The sequence below is a fragment of the Scyliorhinus torazame genome, chromosome 4, assembly GCF_047496885.1.
Source record: "Scyliorhinus torazame isolate Kashiwa2021f chromosome 4, sScyTor2.1, whole genome shotgun sequence".
NCBI lineage: Eukaryota > Metazoa > Chordata > Chondrichthyes > Carcharhiniformes > Scyliorhinidae > Scyliorhinus > Scyliorhinus torazame.
This window is the reverse complement of record NC_092710.1, coordinates 262318253-262338275: the sequence shown is the minus strand read 5'-3', so window position 1 is coordinate 262338275 and position 20023 is coordinate 262318253. Positions and strand designations below refer to the sequence as shown.

Below are 20023 nucleotides of genomic sequence, written 5' to 3'. Positions count from 1 at the left end.
ACTGTTCTGCATGGTCATCAACTGCAATATAAAGAATGAGCTGTGATATGAAGATATGAAACTGTGGCAAGTACCAAAAAGGCAACCAGTTTTCACCCATCACTATCATCACCAAAAAACACCACAAGTAGCACCCCTTTATGTTTTGTTTTTTAAAAAGTTGTTGCATCATACGCCTCTGCAGTGTTCTTTACTTCACACTATGAGCAACTAAAAGAACATTTTTTTCCAAAGTCCATATCCACTTCTGGCGACAGTAACTGAATAATTTTTTGCCAATTGCAAAGGTGCTTTTCACTATTAGAATTGTACAAAGAGACTTCCGGGTGCGGCTATGCAGAGCTCGGTCGCATATTCGGCAGCTCCCGCTTGGAACGGACTTTTGGGCTCTTTTACAGGGCCCCCACGGCATTTGTTTGACATTTCCCGGTGTGGGAAGAAGGCTGCAATATTCCCCCGACAGTGTCCCCCAGGAAGAGTATGTCTCTGGGTTGCCAGACACGGCAGAAACAGTAAAACATTTGGCTGCAACTGCAGGATAAACAGGGCCTCTTCCAGCATGCAGGCGGGGGAAGGGCAAGCTTAAAGCTGCAAGCTGACCTGAGGGCCTGTATCAAAGGTGAATTCTAGCAGCAGAGGGAACAATTGTGAAAAGACCTCATCAAGGCCACTGAAGGGACTTCCGGTTGCGGTGATGCCTAGCTAGCCGCACGCTTCGGCGGCTCCAGCTCCGACGGACCTTCGGGCTCTTTTAAGAGCCCCAACGGGGAATTTTTCGACGACGCAACCCGGTGTGGGGTGTGTGAGAAGGGAGTCCCCCCCAAACGAAGGAGGAAAAAACCAGCGGCGGCGGCTGCAGCGCGAGGAATCGTCGACCAAAGGGTCAGAAAGAGAGAAGTACAAGATGGCGGCAGAGAAAGCGCAGGCGACATGGGGGCCTGAGCAGGATAAAATTGTGAGACGGTGCGTGGAGCTGCTGAAGAGGGAGGTGCTGACCCCGTTGCTACAGGCAATTGAGGGGCTCAAGGAGACATTAAAGACCCAGGAGACAGAGCTCCGCGTGGTGGAGCAGAAGGTGACAGATATGGAGGACGAGATCCTGGGCCTGGCGGTTAAGACACAGACGCACGAGGCACTTCATAAAAAGTGTACTGAAAGGATCGAAGCCCTAGAAAATGGAGCGCGAAGGAAGAACCTTCGGATACTGGGTCTCCCTGAGGGTGTGGAAGGAGTGGACTGTGGAGCGTACGCAAGTACGATGCTGAGCTCACTGATGGGTGCTGAGGCCCCTACGGGTCCCTTGGAGGTGGAGTGGGCAAATCGGATTCCGGCGAGAAGACCAAAAGCGGGAGAACCACCCAGGGCGATAATCGTGCGATTTTACCGCCTTAAGGATAGAGAAGAGGTCCTGAGATGGGCTAAAAAGGTGCGGAGTAGCAGATGGGAGAATGCAGTGGTACGGGTATACCAGGATTGGAGTGCGGAGGTGGCGAGAAGGAGGGCGAGCTTCAACCGAGCCAAAGAGGTGTTGCATAAAAGGAAGGTGAAGTTCGGGATGCTGCAGCCGGCAAGACTATGGGTCACGTATCAGGAGAGACACCATTATTTCGAGACGGCGGAGGAAGCATGGACCTTCATCAAAGAAGAGAAATTGGATCGGAACTGAGGGACTGATGCTGCAGGAAATGTTATTGTTAATGTTATGGTTGAAGTTAATTGAGAAGTAAATTGGGAAGGGTTGAGACATTGGGGAAATGTGGGCGCCGGTGAGGGGGGAAAGACGGGACATAGTTGGAGAATGGGGAAGGGGAGGGGAGGGGAAAGGGAGCTGCGCCATAAGAGGCGGGTCAGGTAAAGGGATGTTCCCGCGCCAGAAGGAATAAGGCGGGAAGACAGGCGCAAGGCGGATGGGAGTTCCCCACACGGGGGGGGTCGAGGAGTGAGCAGGAGTAGCCGGGGTCAGTTGAAGTCAGCTGACTTACGGAAGTAATATGGGGGGAGCAATCATGCTAGAAAGAGATCTAGCGGGGAGGGGGGGAGGGAGGGGGAGGGGCGGGGGGGACAACTGGGTTGCTGCTGCGGAAATCCAAAAGGAAATGGCTAAAGAGTGGGTGGGCGGGGATGGTGTGCGACGCTGGGGGAGCGAGCGGGAACGCGGAGGCGGGATATGGGACTGGCCTAGAGAAGGTAAAGGCTAGTCGACACGGGAGGGGGGCAGGTAGCCCCCTAGTGAGGCTGATCACGTGGAACGTGAGAGGCCTGAACGGACTGATAAAAAGGGCCCGAGTGCTCGCGCATTTGAAAGGACTAAGGGCAGACGTGGTTATGCTCCAAGAGACGCACCTGAAGGTGGCGGACCAAGTTAGGCTAAGGAAAGGATGGGTGGGACAGGTGTTCCACTCAGGACTGGACGCAAAGAATAGAGGGGTGGCCATTTTGGTGGGGAAACGGGTAGCATTTGAAGCAAAGAACATCGTAGCAGATAGCGGAGGTAGATATGTAATGGTGAGTGGCAGGCTGGAGGGAATGGAGGTCGTGTTGGTTAATGTGTATGCCCCAAACTGGGACGATGCGGGATTTATGAGACGGATGCTGGGGCGTATACCGGACCTGGAGGTAGGAAACTTGATTTTAGGAGGGGACTTTAATACGGTGCTGGACCCGGGGCTAGATAGATCCAGCTCAAGGACCGGAAGAAGGCCGGCAGCGGCCAAGGTACTTAAGGGGTTTATGGACCAAATGGGGGGAGTGGATCCATTTCTTAGACCTAGGGCTAGGGAGTTTTCCTTCTTCTCTCATGTCCATAAAGTGTACTCCCGGATAGATTTTTTTGTTTTGGGAAGGTCGTTGATCTCTAGGGTGGAAGAAGCTGAGTACTCAGCCATAGCGGTTTCGGATCATGCCCCACATTGGGTGGACCTGGAATTAGGAGAGGAAAGGGAGCAGAGAACACTCTGGCGATTAGATGTGGGGCTGATGGCGGATGAGGGAGTGTGTGCAAGAGTGCGGGGGTGTATTGAGAGATACCTGGAGGTCAATGACGACGCCGAGGTCCCTGTGGGAGTGGTATGGGAAGCACTAAAAGCGGTGGTCAGAGGAGAGCTGATCTCCATTGGGGCCCACAAAAGGAAAACAGAGGCCAAGGAAAGGGAAAGATTACTGGGGGAGATTTTAAGGGTGGATAGGGAAATTGTAGAGACCCCGGAGGAGGAATTGTACAGGGAGAGGAGACGACTCCAGATGGAATTTGACCTTCTGACCACCAGAAAGGCGGAGGTACTGTGGAGGAAGGCACAGGGGAGGAGGTATGAATATGGGGTAAAGGCTAGTCACCTGTTGGCTCATCAATTGCGAAAGAGGGCAGCAGCGAGGGAGATAGGAGGAATTAGAGACGAAAGGGGAGACACGGTGCGAAGTGCAGGAAAGATAAATGAGGTGTTCAAGACCTTCTATGAGGAACTGTATAGGTCTCAACCCCCAGAGGGAGAGGAGGGGATGCGGCAGTTCCTGGACCAATTGAGGTTCCCGAAAGTGGAGGAGCGGGGGGTGGGAGGCCTGGGGGCACCGATTGGGGTGGACGAGGTTATTAAGGGACTGGGAAGCATGCAAGCAGGGAAGGCCCCAGGACCAGACGGGTTCCCGGTGGAGTATTACAGAAAATATGTGGACTTGTTGGCCCCGTTGATGGTGAGGACGTTCAATGAGGCCAGGAAAGGGGGGACTCTACCCCCGACAATGTCGGAGGCGACGATATCGTTAATTTTGAAGAGGGATAAAGATCCGTTGCAGTGCGGGTCCTATAGACCCATTTCATTATTGAACGTGGACGCCAAATTGTTGGCAAAGGTACTGGCATCGAGGATAGAGGACTATGCCTCGGGGGTGGTGCACGAAGACCAGACAGGGTTCGTAAAAGGGAGACAACTGAATGTTAACGTGCGACGACTATTAGGGGTGATAATGATGCCCCCAGTGGAGGGGGAGGCAGAGATAGTGGCGGCAATGGACGCAGAGAAGGCATTTGATAGGGTGGAGTGGGAGTATTTATGGGAAGTGTTAAGGAGGTTTGGGTTTGGGAACGGGTTTATTAGCTGGGTTAGACTTCTTTATGGGGCACCAACGGCAAGCGTAGTTACAGGTCGACATAGATCGGAGTATTTCCAACTATATAGGGGAACAGGACAGGGATGCCCGCTGTCTCCATTGTTGTTCGCGTTGGCAATTGAACCTCTGGCCATGGCGTTGAGAGACTCCAGGAAATGGAGAGGGGTGATTAGAGGGGGAGAAGAACACCGAGTCTCGTTATACGCGGATGACCTATTGTTATACGTGTCGGACCCAGCGGGGGGGGATGATAGAGGTTATGCGAATTTTGAGGGGGTTCGGGGATTTCTCGGGGTATAGGCTAAACACGAGGAAGAGTGAATTATTTGTGATACATCCAGGGGACCAGAGTAGAGAGATAGAAGGCTTGCCTCTAAAGAAAGTGGAAAGAAACTTCCGATACCTGGGGATTCAGATCGCTAGGAGCTGGGGAACCTTGCACAGACTTAATCTGACACGGTTGGTAGAACAAATGGAGGAGGACTTCAAGAGGTGGGACATGCAGCCTCTATCGCTGGCGGGCAGGGTGCAAGCAATTAAGATGATGGTCCTCCCGAGGTTCTTATTTGTATTTCAATGTCTCCCTATACTAATCACCAAGACCTTTTTTAATAAAATAGACAGGAGCATCACGAGCTTCGTGTGGGCAGGGAAAGTTCCGAGAGTAAGGAGGGGGTTCCTTCAGCGTAGTAGGGACAGAGGAGGATTGGCACTACCGAACTTGGGCGATTATTATTGGGCCGCCAATGTGGCAATGATACGTAAATGGATGATGGAGGGTGAGGGAGCGGCGTGGAAAAGACTGGAGAGAAAGTCCTGTAAAGGGACGAGTTTAGAGGCGCTGGTGACGGCGCCGCTACCGATCTCACCTAAAAAGTTTACCACGAACCCGGTGGTGGCGGCAACATTGAATATCTGGGGACAGTGGAGGCAACAGAGAGGGGTGCGGGGAGCCCTGGTGGGGTCCCCAATCAGGAACAACCACAGGTTCGCCCCAGGAAGAATGGATGGAGGATTTCAGAGCTGGTACCAGTTGGTAATTAGGAGGGTGGGAGATTTATTTATAGATGGGACTTTTGCGAGCTTGGGAGCATTGGAGGAAAAGTATAAGTTGCCCCGGGGAAATTTCTTGAGATATATGCAGGTGAGGGCGTTTACTAGACAACAGGTGAGGGAATTTCCGTTGCTCCCGACACAGGGGATACAGGACAGGGTTCTTTCAGGGGTGTGGGTCGGAGAGGGCAAGGTGTCAGAGATTTACCGAGAGATGAGGGAAGAGGGGGAGGAGTCGGTGGGCGAACTAAAAGGAAAGTGGGAAGAAGAACTAGGGGAGGAGATAGAGGAGGGTATGTGGGCTGATGCCCTAAGCAGGGTAAATTCCTCTTCCTCATGTGCCAGGCTTAGCCTGATTCAATTTAAGGTGTTACATAGAGCACACATAACGGGAGCAAGATTGAGCAGGTTCTTTGGAGTGGAGGACAAATGTGGGAGGTATGGCGGGAGCCCGGCAAACCACGCACATATGTTTTGGGCGTGCCCGGCACTGGAAGGGTATTGGAAGGGTGTGACGGGAGTGATTTCACGGGTGGTGAAGGCCCGGGTCAAACCAGGCTGGGGGTTAGCTCTATTTGGAGTTGCGGAAGAGCCGGGAGTGCAGGAGGCGAAAGAGGCCGATGTTGTGGCCTTTGCGTCCCTAGTAGCCCGGCGCAGGATCCTACTCATGTGGAAGGAGGCGAAACCCCCTGGACTGGAGGCCTGGGTAAATGATGTGGCGGAGTTCATTAAACTGGAGCAGATAAAGTTTGCCCTGAGAGGATCGGCTCAAGGGTTCACCAAGCGGTGGCAGCCATTTCTCGACTACCTAGGGGAACGTTAGAGGGAAGACAGATGACCAGCAGCAGCAACCCAGGGGGAAGGGGGGGGGAGGGGGGAGGGGGGGAGGGGGGTTAGTTTAGTTTAGGTCAAAGATAAAGGGGTTTTGTTACTTGTGTATTGTTAAAAATGTCTGTATTGTTATTGTTGCGTTTGCTTTGTAAGAGAGGAAAAATTGTTGTTTGGGAAAAAAATTTCATAAAACATTTTTAAAAAAAGAATTGTACAAAGATTACAAATACATTGAAGCTGTACTTTTGTAAAACTCATTTTGGAAAATTAGAAAACTTTAAAGTAAAAATCTACAAGTTTCATAAAGATTGGTCCAGAGAAATATAATCTTATCACAGCATCTGAAGAATGAAGATTTACATTTAGATCAGCTTTGCTAGAGGTGAAGTTCAGTATTATGTCACAATAGATGGTTACTGGTGGCTGAATTAACTAATTTGTGTGTGGAAGGCTTGCCAATAACCTTTTTCTTAACATGGATCAACAGCCTGAAATAATGCCAGTACTTGTGAATTCACTAAATAATTTTCCTAAAAATTCAGATCCTGATCCAGTCAAAAAGCATTCCTAATCACACAAAAAAAAATTCTTCAGTGTAAGCACAAAGTGAGGCAGCATTATATTAGTCCTAGTCTCTGATAAAAGCTTTCTTGTGGCTGGCCTTTATAATATCATCTGGAGAAGGTGTACTGAAGTCAAACGGTTTTATTTCAAACAAAGGGCCCTGATCTTCTCCCTTTGTTTCTGAAACTTGCCTGTTGTATAAAAATGTTGTGTGAACATTGAGTAAAGTTTGTTTCTTTTTCTTTATAGGGTTCTGAAAACACATGGCAAGAGCAAACCAGGATGGTTCAGCACAACAATGTTTCGTCCAGGATGTGGTCCTTGTTCGCTTTGAAAGCTTGTGATTGTGAGTACTTGTGTTCCCATTAAATGTTTTGTAATTCACAGTTTTTTTATTTTGGCCAATAGATGTTTTAACAATGTTTGGAAGATCAGTCTCTGGTTCGGAGACCTTTTTTTTTGTGAGCACATTTGAATCACTAGACTGCTGCCCGATTGTTTTTCCTGAATGTTGAATTCCAGATGTGACAAAATGAGCACCCTTTGAAACTTTGGAATTTTCTGGCATTTGTTGAATATCTTCTGTGATCAAATCAAACAGAGACATGTTTTCCAGTGCAGATGCGTTCACAGGTTTGGATGTTATCAAAGATGATAAGGACCCTGTAAACATATCTGCTGTGGTTTTAGCCTGGCATTCACTGGCTAACTGCGCCAATGATAAAGACCCTAATGGTAATATCACACTTTGCGCTGAAGTTACTGACTGGCCCACGAGAGGAACTGAGAGAGAACTGGAACTACTTGGACTATTTTTTTGATGTTCCTCAATAAGATCAGCTAGAGACGGACTTCCAAATGGATGAAAGGACGCACTATTATCCCCCACTATGTCTATCGGACTGCTTTGGGCAACTGTAACTACAACATCATTGTGTCCATTACTTTTTGGCTGGTATTGGTTCAGTTGACCAACAAGATTCAAAGCTCCAAGTGATGATGCTAAGTTCTCAGGGTTTTGTGATGACACAGTTAAAGAGCTAGACTGACTATGATTGGTGTTTAATGTTGTAAAAGGCAGTTTTGCAAGTGATGTAGGGGAGGGTTGCAAGATTCCTTTAGTCTTATTTTGTGTCAAGAAAGACAGCTTTGATATGTCTGCTGCAGGCCCGACAGACTGTTCAACACCCATTGTAGGTAATTCAGGTAAATTGCGAAGAGGCAGTAAAGGTGGATTCAAATCTTGGTGGTCACTATCTTCACTGGCTTTAATCAGATCTGCAAGATTTATACCTCCATGTGAACTTTCTGCAGCCTGGTCAACCAACAGGCCGTTTAATGTCTTCATATTTGTCTGCACCACATTTGGGGTTTCTTTGATCATTTCCAACAACGAAATGCACTGAGCTGAGGTTTCCTCTCCCTCATTTGCACTTTCATTAATAGATTCAAAGGCTGCCATGGGAGCAGACGCACAACTTAACTCAGGCTTGGTCGATAACAGAATACTCAAATCAAAAGTTGAAAAATTATCAGTGTCGTCTACTAAAGTTACTGGTAAACATGAATCTGTGTGTTTAGAAGCTACTAATTTTGATGAATAAAATATGTCTCCTTACCTTACGATAGCCAGAAATGGTCAGAAGATGAACAAGAAACCAAATAGGAATTCAGAGACCCAATGGCAATTCCCAATTTTGTCAGATTGGAAGAAGACGGGGCCACAAAAGAAGTGAAAGGAAAAAGGCATTTGTTATTAAAAAAATATTTTCAAAAATACCAAATTTCTCAAAACTAACTAAATTTCATCTATAGAAGTAAACTCCTGTGGATGCTGGAAATTGGAAATAAAAACAAAATACATTGGAAATACCTAGTAGGTGAGGCAACATCTGTGGAGAGGTAAATAAAGGTAAAGATTCAGGTCAAGGATCTGAAGAATGAGCATCAACCTCTCTCCACAAGTGCTGCCTGACCTCCTTAGTATTTCTAGCACATTCTGTTTTCACTTTAAATTCTGAATATTCTAGTTTTTAACACGTAACAAAGAAATTAGGACCACTTTGTAGGACTTAAAATGGAAGCACTGACTTCTTTCCAAGTTAGAAATCATTTAATCACATTTTGACATGTAAATTTAAGGGTGGCACGGTAGCTAGCACTGCTATCTCGGTGCTGAAGACCCAGATTCGATCCCAGCCCCGGGTCACTGACAGTGTGGAGTTTGCGCATTCTCCCAGTGTCTGCATGGGTCTCACCCCCACAACTCAAAGATGTGCAGGGTAGGTGGATTGGCCAAGCTAAATTGCCCCTTAATTGGGGGAAAAAATATATTTATAAAAATAAATTTACATTTATTTTGAGGTCAGCAGGATGTCTGACACTCACAGAAGCCTAAAACCATCCCAAGTCTCAAATAAAAATATTAAGAAATCCAGATAGATAGAATTTTTGTTGTCTAATATTCTGCAAATACTTTCTGACAAAAACATACCTAAATGAGCCAGAGAAAACCTGGGCAAGCTAATGGAGACTACCTTAAATGCATCCAAGTGATCACAACACAAGAGGACAACTGACATTCAGCCAGCTAAAAGCACACAGCTTATTGGTCATAAAAGACTAGTAAACATCCTTCTGCTTGCCCATTTCGGACCACTGTACAAGTTGGCCCTCACGGTTATCTGACCACGGTTGTAAGAATCCTAGACCATGTGATGGCTTTCCAGATTGTGTTACTGAAGACTGTGTGTTGACGATTAAAGTCCTCGAGTTGACTATTAAACTCAAGACTATTCCAGTGGAAATCGTTTCTCTAAACCAGCCTATCATTTCTTTTAAAAATCCTAAATTCCTCCATCAAATCATCCCCTCGGCATTCAGGAAATAGAGATCTAATTTATGTAATCTCTCTTTATAATAATAATATTAAGAATGATCTTTATTAGTGTCACAAGTCGGCTTACATTACTACTGCAATGAAGTTACTGTGAAAACCTTCTAGTTGCCACACTTAACCCTTCCAGCTCTAACAATATTCTGTCTCTACCTCACCACCTTGCTAAATTTTATTAGACTGCTTATCTGATATCAAGTACTTGATCAGCAGAAATTTGATCCAATTAAATCTGGGAAGACTGAAGCCATTGTGTTCAATCCCTTCGCCAAACTCCATTCCCTAGCTACCGACACCACCCTCTTCCATAGAAATGGTTAGACCAAGCCAAACTATTCACAATCTTTGTGTTGCATTTGATGAGATGAGCTTCAACCCATTCGTGCCACTATTAATACTGCTTATTTTTACCGCCACACCATCTAACATCGCCTTGTCTCAATTCATCTGCTGCTGAAACCACCACTCATGCCGTTGTTACTTCTAGACTCAATTATTCCAATGCACTCCCAGATGATTGGTAAGGAGAGATGATATCTTGGAGTGGAGCATACGAACAAAAAAAGAGACAGCCACGTTGCTAGGTGTTTCTTATAGATCCCCAGATAGTCAGCGGGAAATTGCTGAGCAAATATGCGCGCAAATTGCAGAGGTGTGTAAAAGTAATAACAGGGTCATCATATTAGGTGATTTCAACTTTCCCAACATTAATTGGGATAGTCACTGTGTTAAGGGCTTAGAAGGAGTGGAGTTCTTAAAATGAATACAGAACATTTTAGCTCAACATTCAGAGGGTCCAACGAGGGACAGTGCTGGACCTAATTCTGGGAATGAAGCCGGAGAGGTGATTGATGTGTTGGTGGGGGAGCATTTTGGTGATAGCAAACACAACATGATGTAATTTAAATTTGTTATGGACAAAGAAATGGACAAGTTGCAAAAAAAAAATTGTGGATTGAGAAAAGCGGATTTTACTAAAATAAAGCAGGATCTGGCCAAGGTAGACTGGAATGAGTTACTTTGCGGAAATCTACAGAAAGGTAGTGGGGTGGCATTCAAAAACGAAACGGGGAGGGTACTGGCCCAATATGTTCCCTCTAGGGTAATAGATAGGAGTAACAAGCCCAGAGGACCATGGGTGACTCGAGACATTCAGGATACGATGAGAAGGCAAAGAGAGGCTTTTAGCAAATACAAGGGGAGCAAATCAGGAGTGGAATACAGAAAGTGCAGGGTGGAGTTGAAGGAAGCAAAGAGGGTATTTGAGAAAGCTCCGGCTGGTAAAAGTAGGGAAAATCTGAAGATGTTGTATATGTATATCAATGAGGAGAGGATAAACAGGGAAAGAGTAGGGACCAACAGGGTGTTGGTGGAGTGGAGCCAGAGGACATTGGTGTGGTGTTGGAACGAATACTTCATATCTGCCTTTAAGAGAATGAAGAGTTATAGAACTCAGGGACAGATACTGTGGGGTCCTTGAGCAAATTGTTATAGGGAGTGACAAGGTATTGGAGGTGCTGGCAGACTTAAAAGTGGACAAATCTCCAGGTCCAGATGAATTGTGTTCCAGGATGCTGTGGGAAGCGAGGGAGGAGATTGCAGAGGCTCTGACCCAAATTTTTAATTCCTCTCTGGCCTCAGGGGAGGTGCCAGAGGATTGGAGAACAGCTAATGTATTCCCACTATTTAAGAAAGATTGTAGAGATAAGCCAGGGAACTACAGACCAGTGAGTCTCACGTCAGTGGTAGGGAAGCTATTGGAGAAAATTCTGAAGAAGAGAATCTATCTCCACTTGGAGAGGCCCGGTTTGATCAGGAATAGCCAGCGTGGCTTTGTCAGAGGGAGGTCATGCCTAACAAATTTGATTGCATTTTTTGAGCATGTGACCAGGTATGTAGATGAGGGTAGTATAGTTGATGTAGTTTATATGGATTCCAGCAAAGCATTTGACAAGTTCCCACATGGGAGGCTTATAAAGACGGCAAATGCAACGAATACAGGGTAATTTGATAAGGTGGATTCAAAATTGGCTTATAATAGGAGACAGAGATGACAGACGGCTGCTTTAGTGACTGGAAGCCAGTGTCCAGTGATGTACCACAGGGATCTGCGCTGGGTCCCCTATTATTTGTCATTTATATAAACAACATAGATGACTGTGGGGGTAGGTTTAGTAAGTTTGCGAATTACACAAAGATTTGTGGGTGGTTAACAGCAAGTTTGAATGTTTTGGGTCACAGGAAGATATAGGCGGGAATAGTCAAATGGGCAGAAAGGTGGCAGATGGACTGAAAAGTGAGAGGTTATACACTTTGGAAAGAGTAATATGACAAAGAAGTATTAATTGAATGGCCTGACACTGGGAAGTTCTAAGGAACAAATGGACCTTGGTGTGTTTGTCCATAGATCTCTGAAGGCAGAAGGGCAGGTTAATTGGGTGGTGAAAAAGGCGTGTGTGATACTGGCCTTTATCAATCGAGGCATAGATTACCAAAGCATGGAGGTCATGTTGGAGTTGAATAGAACTTTGGTGAGGTCACAGCTGGAGTAGTGTGTGCAAATTTGGTCACTACATTATAGGAAGAATGTGATTGCACTGGAGGGGGTGCAGAGGTATTCACCCGGATATTGCCTGGGTTGGAACATTTAAGTTATGAAGAGAGGTTAGCTAGGCTTGGATTGTATTCGCTGGAGCAGAAAAGATTGAGGGATGACCTGATCGTGGTGTACTAAATTATATGGGGCATGGACAGGGTGGATAGGGAGCAGCTGTTCCCCTTAGTTGAAGGGTCAGTTATGAAGGGACACAAGTTCAAGGTGAGGGGCAGGAGGTTTCGGGGGGATTTGAAGAAAAGCTATTTTATCCAGAGGGTGGTGACAGTCTGGAATGCACTGCCTGGGAGGGTATAGAGGAGGGTTGCCTCACATCCTTTAAAAAGTACCTGGATGAGCACTTGGCACGTGATAACACTCAAGGCTATGGGCCAAGTTCTGGCAAATGGGATTAGGTAGGCAGGTCAGGTGTTTTTCATGCTTCGGTGTAGACTCGATGGGCAGAAGGGCCTCTTCTGTGATGTATTATTTTGTATGGTTCTGTGATCTCCCATATCCTACGTTCTGTAAACTCGAGTTCATCCAAAGTTCTGCTGCCCATGACGTAGCTCACAGCAAGTTCCATTCCCCTATGCTCACTGGCCTATATTGGCTCCCGGTCAAGCAATGCCTTGATTTTAAAATTCTCATTTGTTGTTTCAAAATCTCCATGGCTTTGCCCCTATCTATGTAATCTCTTCCAATTGTACTCCTCTAATTCTGGCCTTCTGCGGATTCCTGATTTTAACTGCTCCACTGCTTGTGGCCGTGCCTACAGTTACCTAGGCCCCAAGATCTGGAATCCTCTTCCTGCACCAGTCTCCATAGTTGGCTGTTTGCCTTTAAAACATTCCCTAAAATCTACCTCTTTTTCCAGGTTTTTCTCTTTATGAGACTCAATTACATACTTTATTTCATAGTGCTCCTGTAAGGCACCTTGGGATATTTCATTACGTTCAAGGTACGATATAAATACTTGCTGCTGCTAACCTACCCAACCCCTCTGCCAAGGTCAATATACCAATTTTAAGGTGTCTCCCCAAAGCCTGTCCACCATCTACAAGGACAAGTTGGAGCTTGATGGAATACTCTCTGCCCGCCTGACAGTGCAGCTCCAACAACACTCAAGAAGCACCGCCAACCACGCCAAAGCAGCCCATTGGATCAGCTGCCCATCCAACTCCAATGTAAAAAGATCATGGCTGACCTGACTGCAACCTTAGCTTCACATTCCCACCTACCCAGATAACCTTTCACTCCACGCGCCCCTCCCCCCCCCCCCCTCCCCCACTGATCAAGAATCAATCTAGCTTTGCCGTAAATATATTCAAAGGCACTTCCAGTGGTATAACGTAAGGGGAAGACATGTACAAGATGGCTCCTGCACTTTTTGCCATTTTCTCTCAATTTCAGGGAGTATTTTCTTTTGAAAACCCAGGTCAGGTCTGGTCTCTGGCACTGAGCCTGTCTCTGTGGCTCAGAAGGGAAGGGGGGAGAGAATAGAAAAGCAATAGTGATAGGAGACTCAATGGTTTGGGGAACGGAGAGGAGATTCTGTGGTCGCGAACGAGACTCGTGGAAGGTATGTTGCTTCCCAGGTGCCAGGGTCTGGGATGGCTCGTATCGAGTGTACAGGATTCTTAAGGGGGAGGGGAAGCAACCAGAAGTTGCGATGCACATAGGCACCAACGACATAGCTAAGAAAAGGGATGAGGATCTAAAAAGTGATTTTAGGGAGTTAGGTTGGAAGCTAAAGAGCAGGACAAGCAGAGTGGTAATCTCTGGATTGCTACCGATGAGGCAAGGAACAGGGAGCAAGTTCAGTTGAACACGTGGCTACAGGGCTGGTGTAGGAGGGAAGGCTTCAGATATGTGGATCATTGGGATACCTTCTGGGGAAGGTGGGACCTCTACATGAAGGACGGATTGCACCTAAACTGGAGGGACACCAATATCCTGGGTGGGATGTTTGCTAGAGCTCTTCAGGAGGGTTTAAACTAGTTTGGCAGAGGATGGGAACCAGAGCTAAGGATCAGAGGGTATGGTAGCTGTTGAACATGCAGAAATAGTATGCAGCAAGTCTGTGAGGAAGCATAGACAGTTGATAGGGTAAAATTGCACTCAGTGGAATGGGTTAAAGTGTGTCTGTTTCAATGCAAGGAGTGTCAGGAATAAGGGGGGTGAACTTAGAGCATGGATCAGTACTTGGAACTATGATGTTGTGGCCATTACGGAGACGTGGATTTCACAGGGACAGGAATGGTTGTTAGATGTTCTGGGGTTTAGATGTATTAAGAAGAATAGGGAGGCTGGTAAAAGAGGAGGGGGAGTAGCACTGTTAATTAGGGAGTGTATCACAGCTGCAGAAAAGGAGGTAGTCGAGGAGGGTTTGTCTATGAAAGTCAGAAACAAGAAAGGAGCAGTCACTTTATTGGGAGTTTTCTATAGACCCTTCAATAGCAGCAGAGAGATGGAGGAACAGATTGGGCGACAGATCTAAAAAAGGTGCAGAAGTAACAGAGTTGTTGTCATGGGTGACTTCAACTTCCCTAATATTGACCGAAACCTCCTTACTGCAAATGGTTTGGATGGAGCAGATTTTGTCAGGTGTGTATAGGAAGGATTCCTGACTCAATATGTATACGGCTGGTTTAGCTCAGTGGGCTGGACAGCTGGTTTGTAATGCAGAACAAGACCAGCAGCACGGGTTCAATTCCCGTACCAGCTTACCCGAACATGTGCCGGAATGTGGAGACTAGTGGTTTTTCACAGTAACTTCATACTTGTGACAATAAATTATTATTATTATTAGATAGGCCGACTAGGGGGGAGGCTATATTGAATTTGGTGCTTGGCAACGAACCAGGCCAGGTGTCAGATGTTTCGGCGGGAAAGCATTTTGGTGACGGTGACCACAACTCCTTGACCTTTACCATAGTCATGGAGAGGGTTAGGAACAGACAGTATGGGAACGTATTTAATTGGGGGAGGGGAAATTATACTGCTATTAGACAGGAGCTGAGGAGCATAAAGTGGGAACAGTTGTTCTTGGGGAAATGCACAACAGTAATGTGGGGGTTGTTTAAGGAGCACTTGCTGCGAGTGCTGGATAGTTTTGTCCCACTGAGACAAGGAAGGAATGGTAAGGTGAAGGAGCACTGGATGACAAAAGAGGTGGAGCTTCTAGTCAAGAGGAAGGAAGCTTACGTAAGGTTGAGGAAGCAAGGATTTGGCACGGCTCTAGAGGGTTACAAGGTAGCCAGGAAGGAACTCAAAAATGGACTTAGGAGAGCTAGAAGGGGGCATGAAAAATCCCTGGTGGGAAGGGTTAGGGAAAACCCCACAGCGTTCTACACTAATGTGAGAAATAAGAGAATGATCAGAGTGAGAGTAGGGCCGATCAGGGATAGTGGAGGGAACTTGTGCCTGGAGTCTGAGGAGAAAGGGGAGGCCGTATATGAATATTTTGCTTCAGTATTCACTAGAGAGAGGGACCTTGTTGCTCAGGAGAACAGTGTGAACCAGGTTAATAGAATCAAACAGGTTGCTATTAAGGAGGATGTGCCCTGGGCCTGACGGGATATACCCAAGGTTACTACGGGAAGCGAGGAAGAAAATTGCTGCGCCGTTGGCGATGATCTTTGCGTCCTCACTCTCCATTGTAGTAGTACCGGATGATTGGAGGGAGGCAAAAGTTGTTCCCCTGTTTAAGAAAGGGAACAGGGAAATCCCTGGGAATTACAGACCAGTCAGTCTTACGTCTGTGGTGAGCAAAATATTGGAAAGGATTCTGAGAGAATCCATCTCCCCTCCGGTTTGTTTTGGCAATAGAACGACTCGCTATACCGATGAGATACTCTATTAGATGGAATGGGTAAATCGGGTAAGGGTGGAGCATCGGTATCCTTTACACGGATGACGTACTTCTCTATATTACGGACCCAATATCCTCTATGTACGAGATCATGAAGCTGCTGAGGATTTTTGGCTCCTTCTCTGGTTACAAGTTGAACTTGGACAAGAGTGAAAGTTTCCTGGTCAACCCCTGGGGAGGAGAGCCCAACTGAGGATGCTATCTTTTTGCCTTGCCAAGACTACCTTTTGCGTTCTGGGGTTCTGACTCCGACCGGGTGGTTGGTGTAGACTCAATGAGCCAAATGGCCTCCTTCTGCACTGTAGGAATTCTGTGACCAACAATTGGGCCTCTCTTCATGAATTAAATTACACTAATCTAGTTGATATTGTCAGGTCAGACTTGCAGAGGTGGGATAACCTTAACCTATCCTTGGCAGGCAGGGCTCAGGCTATTAAAATGAACGTGCTTCCAAGATTTTTATTTCTTTTTCAATATTTCCCTATTTTTGTCCCCAAGTCCTTTTTTGTTGAAGTCAATAAAGTAATGTCCTTTTTTATTTGGGAGGGTAAGACTCCAAGGATTTGTGGGGCTTTGCTGGACAATAGCCACTGTCACTGTCTGTGCGGAGTCTGCACGTTCTCCCCGTGTCTGCGTGGGTTTCCTCCGGGTGCTCCGGTTTCCTCCCACAGTCCAAAGACGTGCAGGTTAGATCAATTGCCATGTTAAATTGCCCCTTAGTGTCCAAAAAAGGATAGGTGGGGTTAAGGGGAGAGGGTGGAGGTGTGGGCTTAGGTAGGGTGCTCTTTCTAAGGGCCGGTGCAGACTCGATGGGCCAAATGGCCTTCTTCTGCACTGTATAATCTATGATAATCTATGATAATAGGGGCTTGGCTCTTCCTAACTTATTCTTTTTACTATTGGGTAACCAATATTCAGACAATATTGTTGTGGTTCAGCGATCCTGGCTCCAAATAGGGATAAATGGAAACAAGCTTCTCACTGTTTCTAGATTTGGTGCTGTAGTTACGACATTGTTAGCCTTCTCTTTGGTGAGATTGTTCCTGAATCCACCCCGAGAACTTGGAAGCAGCTCAGGCAGCATTTCAGGGTCTGTTCCCGGTCTTCACTATCCCCCATCTGCAACCACCACCTTTTTCTGCCAGCGGGTTTTGATTCAACGTTTAAGTCATGGGAGGGGAAGAGTTTGGAGAGGTTTGAAGACCTGTTTGTGGAGAGGAGATTTGCCAGATTTAAGAAGCTGGTGGAGAAAGTCCAACTGCCTGGTTCCAGTCTTTTCAGGTAATTTCTGGTTCGTGATTTTTTGCACAAGGCTTTCCCCTCCTTTCCCTTGGCACCACCCTCTTCCCTGTTAAAAGAGGATTTTGTCTTTGGCATGGTCTGATGGGGACTATTTCGGGGACATATGGCCATATCCTCTCAGCAGAGTCAGCTCCGTTGAGTGAGGTGAGGACAAAATGGGAGGGTGAATTGGGTCTGCTTCTGGATAGTGAGGTGTGGAGTGAGGCCCTTTGCAGGGTCAATCATACATCTTCATGTGCTCAGCTAAGTTTGACTCAGTTTAAGGTGGTGCATAGGGCCCATCTGACTAAAGCGAAGATGAGCGGATTTTTCTCTGGGATGGAGATCGTGTGAGCGCTGCTACATTTGGAGACGGCCAAGTACACCATTAGAGGATCGGTAGAAAGGTTCTTCCTAAGATGGCAGCCATTCATTTACTTTTCTAAGGAGCTAATCACCGTCAGCTGTTCAGGGGTTTAGTTTAGTTTTTGGGGTTTAAGTTAATATGTATTTTTGTTTATTTGTCTTTCTTCTATTGTGTAATTTTGGGTAATTGTTTTGGAGGGTTTGTTTAGTATGGAAGAATTTTAATAATACATATTTTTTAATATTCAAAGACTCTGCTTCCACTGCCTTTAGAGGAAGGGAGTCCCAAAGACACAACCTCAGAGTAATTTGTGTTAAGCGGAGTTTCATGATAGCCAAAAAGGCCCCATTTTCATATGAGAGCACCTAATCTGTCTACAAATGCAGCCTATGTAAAAAACAATGTAAAATGAAAAGACAGCAAAAGCAGTACGTGTGAAAATATCTTTATTCAATTTGTTCACACCTTACAAACCTGATCTTGTAAACAACCGAACTTTGCACGGAAATATATCGGGGGTTAGCGTTTCTGTCTAGCGTGCTGTCTTTGGACGTGCGTGATATAGTTCACCATATCATCAACGCAGTCAAACATGTTTTTGGTGATTTCGTGCAGTAATTCGAATTTCCCGAGCATCCTTACGCCACTGCTGCATCAGCTAGGAAACAGGTCAGCACACTGGCGGGCATTCATTAGACTCTTCAGGGTCATTGGCCTCCTCAGCTGAACAATGTACTGCAACTATGATTGCACCATCTCTCAGTTCTGGGGAGCAATATACACATCATCCACTTCCACACAAGTCTGCACGGTTGTCTCTGCTGGAATCCCCATGCCGGCGAACAAAAAGTGCCTAGTCATTGGATTGGTTGGCCTCACCCTGCTCCTCCTCATCCTATGAGTCATAATATGTTTGAACCTAGTGTAGTGGAAGCAGTTGGCAATTGTCCTTTCCCTGCCTTTATCATGAACATGGCATCCAGAACAGTTGGATTGTATTCCTGCTCATCGATGGCCTCGATAACGTGAGAGATCAGTTGCCATAGTTAGTGGATTTTCAGGTTCCTAAGCACCCTCGATCCATTAACTGGAGCTTGGACATGGCGTTGGCAGCTCTTGAGGCCAGCGATATCGGAGTTTGTGAGGCAATTATCTGGCTTTGCGCCACAATTTTCCACTTGCTGTATCAACATCACCTTCTCTCCGATCAACAACACTTTTAACTTTCTCACAGATTTAGCATGTCCTTTCATAGGGATAGCTCAATGCCCAATGATGGCTTGCTCAGCACTACATGATAGAGCTCTTTTGTTGTCTCGCTCCACACTGATTGGTCAGCACAGCCATATGGAGATTTAGACAAGTTCGGCTAATGCAGAGTTGCCAGTGCTGAATTTCAGTGCATCATGGGGGATCATTCTATGGGATTTCCTATTCTGTTAGCAGGAAAGGTTGATGACTTCACATAACCCAAATTTTGCATCATCGGAGTTTGACTTGTGATCATTGTAAAAGATGAACTTCAGCAACCTGCCAAGCCCCGCTTCAACACCACCTTCCAAATCCATGACCTCTACCACCTAGAAGGACAAAGACAGCAGACGGGTGGGAACAATGCCACCTACAAATTCCCCTCCAAGCTACATAACATCCTGACTTGGAATTATATCATCATTCCTTCATTGTCACCAAATCAAAACCCTGGAACTCCCTTCCTAACAACACTCTGGGCGTACCTGCACTAAATGGACTACAGCAGATCACAAAAACAGCTCACCAACTTCTCAACGGCAATTATGGATGGGCAACAAATGCTGTGGATATCTCTGGGGAGAATTAAAACCATCTCCCAGAAAATGTGTGCATGCATTTCCATCATCTTCCTGGTCAGATCCCAAACAGTAGAGTCACCAGTTGTAGATACAAAGCTTCAGCAAGAACTTTCTACAACCCAATCAAGATATGAGTGTTAAACCACCTAGTCCCCAGTTAATGGCTTTTAACTCTTGAACAAACATCACAGCACCTCATCTTCCTTTAGCAAGGTGAAAGGTCCAACACACATTTGCTCTGGATGACTAAGTCAAATACCACATACAGGTTTACTCATCACCAACTGCTTAATCCTAGATCCACTTATCAGTGACAATGAAAAAGAGGTGTTTGCCACAAACAAAATTTCTTCTGTCCTTAAGCGCTAAATTGCTTCCTCCCTACAACGATTTCCACGAACAGCTATCCAGTTTAATATAGATAAACAAGTACATTAAATAGTTGCTGATGACATGCAAGGCAGCACTAGCTATTGCGATCAGGAGTTTTAGAGGAAAACCAAATTGTTTCACAGTTTTATACATACATTTGAAAAATACATGGTTGGGTTAACTTTTAGGCTAAACTCTCAATATCCAAGTTGCTGGCCTCCCAACTATAGTCAACGTCTGAGGCGTGGTTGAGAAA

The 20023-nt window shown here is 46.1% G+C and overlaps 1 protein-coding gene across 2 annotated transcripts in view; it reads right to left on the bottom strand.

The window, feature by feature from the left end:
• hbs1l (HBS1-like translational GTPase) overlaps positions 1-20023 on the bottom strand; it is a 264743-nt gene that overhangs the window by 170975 nt on the left and 73745 nt on the right. The window contains exon 5 of one of the 2 annotated variants that reach the window (XM_072499712.1): positions 7846-8166. The exons of the other annotated variant lie outside the window; for it this stretch is intronic. Coding sequence (XP_072355813.1) covers positions 7846-8166 — 321 coding nt within the window. The remainder of the gene's footprint in view (positions 1-7845; positions 8167-20023) is intronic. 2 annotated transcript variants of the gene reach the window in all.